Source organism: Delphinapterus leucas, chromosome 14, assembly GCF_059928025.1.
Source record: "Delphinapterus leucas isolate spDelLeu-1000000601 "Yukka" chromosome 14, BTC_Dleu_Yukka2, whole genome shotgun sequence".
Classification (NCBI taxonomy): Eukaryota; Metazoa; Chordata; class Mammalia; order Artiodactyla; family Monodontidae; genus Delphinapterus; species Delphinapterus leucas.
This window is the reverse complement of record NC_143142.1, coordinates 22,913,081-22,925,812: the sequence shown is the minus strand read 5'-3', so window position 1 is coordinate 22,925,812 and position 12,732 is coordinate 22,913,081. Positions and strand designations below refer to the sequence as shown.

At 37.6% G+C, this 12,732-nt stretch overlaps 1 protein-coding gene across 1 annotated transcript in view; it reads right to left on the bottom strand.

Moving 5' to 3' along the window:
- HORMAD2 (HORMA domain containing 2) overlaps window positions 1-12,732 on the bottom strand; it is a 74,893-nt gene that overhangs the window by 43,809 nt on the left and 18,352 nt on the right. The window contains exons 7-10 of the mRNA XM_022550902.2: window positions 8,829-8,896; window positions 5,895-5,900; window positions 5,494-5,645; window positions 5,055-5,314 (exon numbers count right to left, since the gene is read on the bottom strand). Coding sequence (XP_022406610.1) covers window positions 5,055-5,314; window positions 5,494-5,645; window positions 5,895-5,900; window positions 8,829-8,896 — 486 coding nt within the window. The remainder of the gene's footprint in view (window positions 1-5,054; window positions 5,315-5,493; window positions 5,646-5,894; window positions 5,901-8,828; window positions 8,897-12,732) is intronic.

Sequence of the window (12,732 nt, the reverse complement as noted above, 5' to 3'; positions counted from 1 at the left end):
CTTTATTTCTGTATCCTAAGAGCACAGGCTTTGGAGTCCAACTGCCTTGATTTGAATTCTGGCACTGCTACTTATTCACTGTATCTGTAGCCTTGGGCAAATTTCTCTAAGTTTCAGTTTTCTCCTTTGTAAAATCAGGATAATAATAGAATCTACCTCATAAAATAGCTGGGAAGATTTAAAGTGATAATACATGTGAAGCCCTGAGTATCATGCTCAGTATTGTTAGTTAATATTATTTCTATCATTCATATACTCTCCAGTATTATTTTTCTTTATATCATGTAGATATTGTCTCTTCAGCTAGAGTTCTCAAAGGTAGAAACTATATTTTATATGTCTTAATTTTCCTCACAGTGCTTAGTAGGGCATTATTCTCTTAATAGGAATTCAAAATATAACCCAGGGAATCTTAGCATGGAAGGGACCTCAGAGGTCAGTCTAGTTCAACCTTCCCCCTAAATCATGATTTTCTCTTGCAACACCCTAGAGACAATCATCTGTACTCTATCTTGAACATAGTATATACCTGTACTTGAACACAGCTGTCGAAAAGCATTCACCCTTCTCAAGACAGTCAGTTTTATCAAGTAGTTGTCTTTTTTAGAAAATCCATCCTGAGGAGGTAGAGAAGCTGGAAGCTTCTGGAAAATGATAATACTCATTTGAGAGCTATACAAATTTTCAGGCTCTGTAAATTTCACTGCTGATACTATACCCTTAGAAAATAAGGGAAAATTCTGCCATACATACAAAGGTATTTATTACAACACCATTTATAGTAGTAAAATCAGGAATTAACTTAAATATTTAATGTAGGAAAATGGTATAATACCTAAATGGAAAAAAAAGTTCATTAAAATTAAAAATATGAAGAGTAAGGTAGGACATAGCTATAAAATTAATATTAAGTATAAAATTATCAATAAAACAAATTTATATTTATACCATGATTAAAATCATGTATAAATATGTATATCTGTGGAAAAAGACTAGATGGGATGGAAAATATAAAAATGAAAACAGGGATTTCCCTGGCAGTCCAGCGGTTAAGACTCTGTGCTTCCACTGCAGGGGGCACAAATTTGATCCCTGGTTGGGGAACTAAGACCCCCCATGCCGTGGTGTGGCCAAAAAAAAAAAAAAAAAAAGGAAAGAAAAGAGTAGTGATGGGATGGGATGGTAGGACAGCTGGAAGATTTGCACTGCTTTTTAAATTACTTTAATATCATTATGATATTGCTTTAAAAGTTTTTTTAAGAGAAAGTTCTTCCTTCTCTTGAGCCAAAATCAACCTCTGCACACCTCACCCAGCCAATGTAATTTTCATTTTCTGGCTCTCATTCTGACCTTTGAAATTACACAAAATAAATCAACTTGAAATATTTGAAAATGATCATCATAGTTTTAGTACCCTCACTCTCTGGCACTCTGGAAGACAAATTAGAGGGGCAATGCTGACATCAGGGAGACTCAGTTAGGAGGCTCAGCTGTCCTTCACCAAGAAAGCAATGATGACAGCCTGAATCAGTACAATGGCAATAGGGCCAGACTGGAGAAGTATTTCAGATACAAAACAGACAGAAATGGCAACCAAAAGACTGTGAAAAGTGAGAAGAAAATAGGAGTTGAACACATTCCTGGTCAGGCTGCTTGGTAAAGTTTTAATGAAATACAAAGATAAGGAACCTGGGAGGAAGAAGAGCATGTTTGGTAAGAAGTTGAAATTCCATTTGATACTGAATTCGAGGTACTCGTAGAATATATATGTCTATATATTGATGGAGAGATCAGTTTGGAATAAGGGAGACAAAACCAAACCAGAGAAATAGAAGAAGGCAAAGATAAAAACAAAACATGAGCAAAATAGAAAAACAAAGCAACAGAAGAGATCAGCACAACTAAAAGATGACTTTGAGGGCTTCCCTGGTGGCGCAGTGGTTGAGAGTCCGCCTGCCGATGCAGGGGACACGGGTTCTTGCCCCGGTCCGGGAGGATCCCACATGCCGCGGAGCGGCTGGGCCCGTGAGCCATGGCCGCTGGGCCTGCGCGTCCGGAGCCTGTGCTCCGCAGCGGGAGAGGCCACAACAGTGAGAGGCCCGCGTACCGCAAAAAAAAAAAAAAAAAAGAAAAAAAGATGACTTTGAAAAGAGTAATAAAAAATACTGATTTGGGGCCAATCTAACCAAGAAAAATGAATGGGGCACAAATAAATACCAGATATAAAAACAGGGAAATAACTACAGAAGCCGAAGCAATTTTTAAAATTATGAGACCTCCATGAATAACGTCATACCAAAATATATAAATACTTGAAGATAGGGGAGAGAAAGGTCAGTTATTTATATTTTTGGTATGATGTTATTCATGGAGGTATCTTATAATTTAAAAAATCACTTCTGTTTCTGCAGCTATTTCTCCTTGTTAGAGAAAAACATAGAGTACATCTCTGTAAACTTTAGAGTGGATAAAAATTTTTAAATAAAAACTGCCGAAGATAGCCGAAAAGATTGATAAGTTGAACTATATTAAAATTAATATTCTGTTCATCACAATACACCGTTAAGAGAGTAAAAAGGCAAGTTAGAAAGTTGAAGAGATATTCACAATACATGTATCTGACAAAGGACTTATATGTGGAATATATATTCAGAACTCCTACAAATCCATAAGAATGAAAGACAAACCCAATAGAACCCAATAGAAAAATGACAAATGACTTGAAAAGACATTTCACGAAAGAGGACATCCAACATGGCCAATAAACATGTGAAAATGTGCTCATCTTCATTAGTCATCAGGAAACTACAAATTAAAACCACAATGACCTACCACTACACACCCACCAGAATGGCTAAAATTAAAAAGATGGAAAATGCCAACAGTTGATGAGGATGTGGAGCAACCAAAACTTGCTGATGGAAGTGTAAATTGGCACAAGCACTTTGGAAATTGTTTTGTAGTATCTATTGAAGCTAAATGTACTCATATCCTGTGACCCAGCAATTCTACTCCTAGTAAATCTATTCCCTCCAGAAATGTGTATATATTTCACTAAAAAACATGTTCGGAATGTTCAAAGCAGTGAAAAAATGTTTCATACTCCATGATTCCACATCTATAAAATAAAAAACAAGAGAAACTAATCTATGCTAATAGAAGCCAGGATAGAGATACTCCTGTTGAGTAGAACAGTGACTGCAAAGTAAGACTGAGTTTTCTCAAGGTGCTGGTAGTATTTTGTTTCTTGATCTGGGTGCTGATTTCACATGTGTATTCATTAGGGCTGGAATGGGGTGAGGCAAACAAGATACCTAGGAAGTAATATTTAAGGTGGTACTCACTCTTACCTTGTTTGCCTCACTCTCATCCCAGCCCTGGTGTTCAGTTTGTGAATATTTATTGAGCTGTATCACTATGATATATGTATTTTTCTGTATGTATATTATACTTGGATTTTAAAATGTAAAAGGGGTCTGGTTTACCTTACCCCACAAATAAAAATAAACTCCAAGTGGAATAAAAATGTAAAAAGAAAAACCTTAAATTTTTTATAACAAAATAGAGGAGAATATTAAAAATGAACTCAGATAAGGAAGAATTTCTTAATATCCAAAAGCACATATTAGAGGAAAAGAGTTGACTACATTAAAATTAAGAACCTCTCAAAAAAAAAAAATTAAGAACTTCTCTTTAGCAAAAAACATCTTAAAGAAAGTGAAGAGACAAGCCACAAACCTGAAAAAAAATTGCAACATAAATAATGAAAAATAATTACTATTCAGAACATATTTTTAAATCAATGAGGAAAAGATAAATAATCCAATAGAAAAATGCATGAAAGACTTGAACAGTTACTTTATACATAAGAAAACCAGAACAGCCAATATACATGAAAAGATGCTTAAACTCATTAATAATCAGGGAAATGCAAATCAAAATCAAATCATGAAGCATTACCATTTACATCCAGGAGTTAGGCAGAAAACATAAACTTGGGTAAAATTAAGTATTGACAAGGGGACTTCCCTGGTGGCGCAGTGGTTAAGAATCTGCCTGTCAATGCAGGGGACATGGGTTCGAGCCCTGGTCTGCGAAAATCCCACATGCCACAGAGCAACTAAGCCCATGCGCCACAACTACTAAGCCTGCGCTCTAGAGCTCGCAAGCCACAACTACTGAACCCGCGTGTCTATAGCCTGTGCTTCCCAACAAGAGAAGCCACCGCAATGAGAAGCCCGCGCACCAGCAAAGAGTAGCCCCGCTCGCTGCAACTAGAGAAAGCCCGCGCGCAGCAACAAAGACCCAATGCAGCCATAAATAACTAACTAAATAAATAAATAAAATTTAAAGTATTACTTAAAAAAAAAAAGTATTGACAATAATGTACAGCACTCCCTCCACTTTTGGTGGAGCATAAATTGGTACAACCATTTTAGAGAACAGTTTTTCATTACCTAATAAAGTTGAAAATGTGCAAGCCCTAGAACTCTTTGGTATATTCCCTGGAGACACTCTTGCATATGTGTACGAGGAGGTGTATACATGAATGTTTATAACAATTGCAGAGGAAGAAAGAATGTCTGTCAAGAGTAGAATAATCTACAGCAGTGAAAATGAATGCACTCTGACTTAGGTTTATCCATAACAATTTTCTACCCCAGTAATCAAGAACTTACTTATACTTGCAGTGAGTATGAATAAACACCTATAATATTTTAAAATATGTTTAATATGCTCTTATAAGTTATAGAAAATCCAAAATTTCCTAAATTCATGGGTACCTTTTATAAAAAGAAGTATATTAGAAAGTCTTTTTTTTCTCCTAGGCATGGACCACTTAATCTAACAGAGTATATTTCCTTCTCAAAGATAGTTTTTTTAGAATAGCTTTTTTAGAATAAAGACTCGAGGTTAGGGGCTAGTTTTGTTTCAGTTTTTACACCCAGCACACTCCATTGGATCCTGTTACTATGATATGACCTGTGTATGAACTGAAAAATGTCAACTGGGTTTAACTGAAGCAATGGACGGTCGCTACAGCTTTGCCTTACGTGATTGTTGCATTCCTCTTCCTCTTCCTCTTCATCACAGTCTAGACCCTGATGGGCGATCTCTGTAGTGCTGCTCTCCTGAAAGACTCTGTTCTCCAAATCAGACACTCTGGTGGCCTCAGTTGTGACTTTTAATTTCATGCTATGAAAGCCAGTGGAGACCAATCCCGCTTGCAGGTTTACAGGCTTCCCCTCGAACAGCAGGAAGTGTGAGTTTACCCCTTCTTTAAAACCAGGGGGATGGTAGTTATGTGGGGTCACTGCAAAATGAAAAGGGCAGAAAACCAAGAAAACTGTTGAGTTTCAGGAGAACAAGTCAGCATAATCTTTCATGTGTAACAACAGACATCTCTTTCAAATGCTTGCCAAAATCCTTCTATTTATCCAAAACATTTACTTCACCACTGAAGAAGGAATTTGACTAGAGGTCTCCACCTACCTGCATTATAGTAGTGGAGTTTCATAGTAAGTATAACATCATTAGGAAGGGGTCCAAGGTTCTGCATCATCATGTACAATTTACGCATCAGTAGAACACTGGCTTTCTTAACATCTTCACTGTTTGTCCCACTTTCGAAGGTTGTGCTACTGCTATAACCACATAGAAAAACAGCATACTTTTCAATCACATATAATACTGAAAATCTATTTTAAAAAGAACAAAACTTTTTACTATATGATCAGATAAATATAAACTCAGGACACTCTTGAGACTATTTTAGAATGTAAATTAGAGGAGTTATTGTACTTTTTGCAATGTATATACAAAGGATTTCTTAAGTAGCAAGTTCCCTTTAAGACATTTTCAATGTGACCTGATTTTTTAAAAATCTGATTTACGAATAACTGCATACTATAATAGTGAGAACAATGGACTTGACATTTAATACTGGCTCTGCTGCTAACTGGCTGAATGACCCCGGTCAAGTCACTTAGACACTCTATGTCAGTTAGCTCCTATGTGAGATAAGTTTACACACATTTCTATACCTCTCCAAGTTAAATCAATCATCAGCTCTGGGCCTTTGTACCATCTGGTTATCTCTCAGAGGCATCCCCTTCTCACTCTTACATGGATTATGACAATGACTGACTATTCTTCCTGCTTTTCTTCTTGCCCACACTGCAAAACATTCTCCACACTACTACCAAAATAATATCCTAATAGGAAAATCCACTCATGTCATTCTCTTGCTTAAGTTTCTTCTATTATATCCATCACCTTTCAATCAAATTTGAGAACAGTGTGTGTACAATGCCTTTCACAACCAACCACACACTCACCTCCACCTTCATCTGCAGCTACTACCCAGTTCCTTCTTACTCCTGTGCATTTGTATGTGCTGTTCACTTTGCTTGTACTGTGCTTTTCCCACTTCTTTTCCTGACTCTACCGAATTAATCCTTTAATACCCATCTCATGTGTCATCTCTTCAGGGAAGTCTTCCCTGGTAATCCCTATACCTCACCCCTGTTTGTAACTGTATGTCCCCTCTAGACTATGAATGGCTATATTTTTCATCTCCACTGTACTAAGTTTAGTGCCCAACTATATTAAGTACTCAATAAACATTTGTTGTATTAATGAATGAATGGACAAGTTGGACTAAATTACCTTCCAACTCTAAACATTTTTTATTTCTCTCCAAAATTTTTTCCCCAATTAGTCTCACATTTGAGTAGTTTCCAAGGACTATGACTGCAATATATTTTTACAATGCCTTTCTCAATACTGAAAAATAATCCTTAGTAATTGAACTACTAGAGATAGTGTGAATTCATAAAACAAACATTAAGGAATCACATTTGCTCCTTTTTCAGTTTTGAAAAACTTAAAGTTTTGTCTACCAGGATTTAACCAAATTTGAAATAGGTAATGAGAGGGAGGGGCTATTGCCATGTAGCACATGGGATCCTTCAGTATACACCATATTCATAAAATCATACTCATGTAAAATCATTTTCAAGACTCCCTTGTACTCTTTTAAAAGGAAAATTTTCTTTACTATAGAAGAGGTGATAAGGTAATTTTGTGTGAACAATCACTTGAACAAATGCCCACCTTTGGTCATGTATGCATTACCTTCTCTTCCCTTTAGTAAAAGATTTGACCATTTCTTCTTTTTTCTTTTTAAAAATATTTATTTATTTATTTGGCTCTGCCGGGCCTTAGTTGCAGCACGCGGGATCTTCGTTGGGGTGTGAGAGAACTTTTAGTTGCGGCATGTGGGATCTAGTTCCCTGACCAGGGATCGAACCCGGTCCCCCTGCATTGGGAGCACGGAGTCTTAACCACTGGACCACCAGGGAAGTCCCAGATTCGGCCACTTATGTTTTACTGTTCACCTCTAGACATATGTGCCTTCGTAACAAAAGAGATTAATCTGCTTGTCAGTTGTACAGAGAGTAAAAGGCAGCTGTTTTATGTGAGAGAATATGTGTGAAAAGTGCTGAACAATCTGTAAAGTGTTATACAGATGTTAGCTAATGATGGTTAGTACCTTAATTCTTGTTCCTAGAACTTACTTCCACTTCACATCCTAATGCTGTCCGTATATTTTACAAATGAGAAGATAATTAAGGGTGTGAATCTTGGAGAGAAATCATTAAACTTGTAATAATAAATGATGAGACAGAGCTAATAGTATGGAAAATTGAGAATTAGGCCACATTTCTCTTCAGTGTTACTCCTTTCAGAGAAACTCATCCCCCTGAGGTGCAGCTTTCTACCACCCAAGGTTTTTCTCCATCATCCACCCTCCCCACTTCTGTTCCGTCTCATCAGCAATACTTAGCTCTATCTGAATCCAAAAGCTACTGGGAGGGGAATAAATGTTGCTCCTCAACAAAACATCTCCATCTTTACTAAGGACCTTCTGAAGTAAATGTCCTTGTCCTTGCTATTTAACCCATTAGTATATCTAAAACTTGGAATTTCAGACTTGATAGGAAAATGCAGTGCTTTCCAGTCTTTTCCATACAGGGACACATAGATAATTATATTTGTATGACATACTGGGGTAAACAGATGAGAATATTTGTGTCTATAGGTAAATAGTGCAGGGGTTTCATCTACCCCAGTCCTGATCTGGCTATATTGAGGGTAGAAAGGGTTAATATCTTGGCATAGCAATTGAGAAACTTTGAATTAGTGGCTAGATAGAGCCTCATGGAGTTCTTCAATCAACACCACATAGACAGCCTCATTAATATAATTTCTACTGCTGTGCCACCCACCAACCACCATTGCCTCCAAAGACCACCACCATCCCCACCACTAGGTACAATTTACTGTGTGTTTATTATGTGCCAGGCATGGGTAAAGCTTTGTATATGCGTTATAATTTAATAATCACAGCAACCATATGAAGTAGATATTATTATTTCCACTCTGCAGATAAGAATACTAATATTTAGGGAGGTTTATTATTCTGTCCAAAGTTAAATGACCAGTAATAGTCAGAGCTGGGGTTCCAAGCTAGATCTTTCTGCCTTAGGAATTAGAACTCTTAACCACTAAATTGCCTTTAGACCCTACTAATATCACCTATAGGAGAAGAAGGAAAGAAGCAAAGGAAGCCTCTTTTCCTACTGGCTTCATCTATGGATTTCAGAAATTTAAACAATTTTTACAGTCCCTTTTCATAATAGTGGTTTTTGTGGGATTGTTGGGGAAGTTACAAAGGAAGTATAAGACCTATCTCTGGCCTCAAGAAGCTTATGTTTACCTCAATCCTACATATTTCTCATGTTCATTAAACAATTAGATTCTACCTGTCAAAATCCATAGTGGCTCCTTCTTTTGTGTATTTGAATTTGAACTGGTATATCTCAGTCACTTTCTAGAAATAGCAAAGGGAATAGAGAAAGAAATTATTTTTTAAAAATCCAGAATCTTATCTGATAATAGGTAAGGAACACTTTCATTGTATACCTACTATACCTCCTACATACTTGTTTTATAGCATTACATTATTCAGGAGTAATATTTCCAGATATAAAGATAACACTTTTTCTCCTCCATGCTGAAAATGAGTTAGATGGCATAATCTCTTGTTACCATCTTAAAGCTGGAGAAGCTAAAGCACAGAGTCAAGTGTCTGACCCAGCTTAGGTAAATAACAGTGGAACTAGTTAAGAAACCATTCATTCATGATAAGGATATTTATTGAATGTCTACTTTGTGTCAGGCAGTGGAGTCACTATGGTGAACATGACAGAAAAGGTCCCTGTTTTTCTGGAAAACACAGACTGGTGGGAGAAATGGTCAATAAACAAGTAAACAAATAAAATAATTTCAGGTAGTAATAAGAGCTGTGAACAATATGAAGCAGATGCTGTGACAGAGTACAGAAGGGAGAGGTGGTGATTTGGTTTGGAAGGGCCAAGGAAGGCCTCACTAAAGAGGTGATGTTTGAGCTGAGCCTCATTGATGAGAGAGGTCAGCCATGTGCAGAGCTAGGGGAGAGCAGGGCACCCCAGCAGAAGAAACATCAATGCAAAGGCTCTACAGTAGGAAAGGAAGCCTCTTCTAGGATCACAGAGGAGGCCAAATGGCTGACGATGAGTGAGCAAGGGGGAGAGTGTAGGAGATGAGGTTGTAGAGAAAGTTGTGGGGCCTTGTTAACTAAGGGGTTTGGACTTTATTCCAAGTAAACCAGAAGTCCATTGAAGGGTTTTAAGCATGGGAGTGATCTGCAGTTTTTAAGATCACCTTGGCTATTTTAAGAGTGCAGAGAAGTGGGAACCATGAGAACAATTCAGAGACTCCTGAAAAAAAAAGAGAGAGAGAGAACGCAAGACGGAAGAGATATGGGGATAAATGTATATGTATAGCTGATTCACTTTGTTATAAAGCAGAAACTAACACACCATTGTAAAGCAATTATACTCCAATAAAGATGTTAAAAAAAAAGAGAGAGAGAGAGAGAGAGAATTCTGTAGTAATTCAGGGAAGACTAGAATGGCAACAGGAAAGCTAGAAAAAATCAGAAAGGAACCAGGGTCTATGGTATCAGGTGTTTTTTAATTTTTGTTCTTTTGATGCTGCACTAAAAACTAGACACCACTGCTGTCTGCTAGCTGTAAATATGGACAAATATAAACAGATATAAACAAGCTAGAAATAAAGGACAGATTTCCTCATGAGAGATATACTCCATTTAAAATAAGGTGATTGCCTAATAGTTGAAGCTAACAGTTGACCCAGATACATGTACAGTTGACTGTTGAACAACATGGGTTTGAACCATGAAGGCCCACTTACACGCAGATTTTTTTCCAATAGTAAATACTACAGTTGTACATGATTCATGGTTGTTGAATCTGAGAATGACGAACCAAGGATACAGAGGAACCGTGTATATGGAGGACCTACCATAAATTATACATGGATTTTCCACTGCTTGGGGGTCACCACCCCTAACCCTTGTGTTGTTCAAGGGTCAACAGCAGTCTGTACACAGAGCTGGAGAAGGTGCTAAAGACAGGCAAGGGTATGAATTTAAGTCTGAACACAAAAAATACCCTTCATTCATCTATTTCAGTGTTTGTTCCTTGACAATGTGGGAATGGAATGTTAGACTGATCAGAAAAAATCACAATGTTCTTGTTACTTTTGTCTATTCTGAGATTTGGTATCCCATGAATTATAGGTGAGCAGGTCCTAGGGAAACTGGCTCATGGTGCTTATACTCTAAAAAGACTGACTTGTAATGGAGTTATTTTTAAGAGAAAAAGATTTTTTCTAGCAAGACAGTCTACTTGAGAAATCAAACCAAGTTCAGAATGTTGCTTTGTGAGTACAATACGAGAGATATGTGAGAATAGAGGTGCCTACAGCAACAGGTTCACTCCAGACAGGCTAGATACACAATATCCTCTCTTCCGTTGATGCGTTGATGCATTGATGCGGTATAGTTGCCCTGTCAAGTAAACAATGCCTGTTCTTCCTGACCGCCCATGTTTCTCAACCAGCTCTAGCCTTTTGATACTCTGAGCTATCTTTTATTTTTTAAAAATCTATCGAGAGTAGATCCTTTAGTGGCTGATAATTTTATTAACATTTTATTATTTGGTCCCTAGTGCAACTACTAATAAAAGAGTTATGTTTGTAATTGTTTTATAGAAGATGATAATCCTTAATAACTTCCATCCGAGTCTGATTGATCAAGGAAGGTATATTTACAGCAGGCACTAGTCTCTTCTTAACACCTCATAAAACATTCTCCTGCTTTTCAGATTAATGTGTTGCCTAATAAGTATGAGTCTTTAAACTGCTCACCAATGGTTTCTATTAATCATACTGAATGCATCCACATGGTCCAAAGCAACAGCAACATACACAGCTTTTCATTCTCCCTCCACACTCCAATCCATCGGCAAGACTTTTCAGGTCTATCTCCAAAGCACATCCCAAGTCCATCTGGTTCTCTTCACCTTCATTCTCTTCACCCTATCCAAGCCAACACCATCTCTTTCCATCTGATCTGCTTGCTTCCGAACTACTCCTCCTCCTCCAAATTCATTCTCTGTTCTACAGCCAAAAAAGTTTTGAAAATGCAAATCAGACCATGTCACTCCTTTGTTAATGGTTTCCCATTGCCCTTAGAATAAAATCCAGAATTTACCTTGGTCCATGGGCCTTACTCATCTGTCCCCCTGCCTACCTCTCTGACCTTATCTCCTGCCTCTTTCCCTCCCACTCACTCAGCTTCAGGCTCAGGGCACCCTCTTTGTCCATGAACACACAAGATGCCTTCCTGCCTTTGGGCCTTTACACAACTGTACTCTGGAAAATGTTGTCTCCAGTTGATGATAATAATCATGATATCTGGGCACTTCCCTAAATGCTCTACATCTATTCATTCTTACATAGCCACACTCAGAGTAGGTATTACATCATTATAGATGAAGCTAGTAAGTAGTAGAGCTGGGATTTGACTCCAGCGCCTGCAATGTTAACTACTGTGTTGTTCTGCAGTCACATGCTATTACCTCTCACAGGCCTGCATGGAGTGACTCTTCTTCAGTTTCAGCTCAAACAGTGGCCCCTCAGGGAGGCTTTCCAGGGACTGCCCTCCAATCTTTCTTCCTCCATTCCCACCTTAGCACTCTCCAGCATACCAACTTTTATTTTCTTCATAGCATTACGATCTATCTGAAACTGTTTTGCTAAGTTTTGTTTACTTGTTTATTGTTTATCCTCCCTCATAAGAACGTAAGCTTCCAGACAGCAGGGACCTTGTCTACCCATTAACTCCTGTGTTTCAGGCACATAAGGGGAACCCAATTAATACTTGCTGAATGAATAAATATTCAGCCAGGATAGAGTTCACATTCAATTAGGATTTCATCCTACAGGATTTTTTTAAAAACAAAGTATCTAAAAGTATATTGTGGCTAGAAGCAGGGACCATCTATAGTTCAGTTCCTGAAGCAGTCTATTAAAAGTGGTGTTGACCACCTCTAACAGGCAAAAAGAAAAACAGATGGTGAAATGGTAGGATTTGAATCCTCACAATATTCAAATATAGCAATTCTTTATGGGTCTATCATGCATTAAACTGTGTAAAAATTTCCTTAACATATTTACATTTTGGCTTACACATCTTATTAATACCCTCCACCCATTCTGTAGTGTGTATCTGCAGAAAAGACACACTAGCCCTCTTCACTA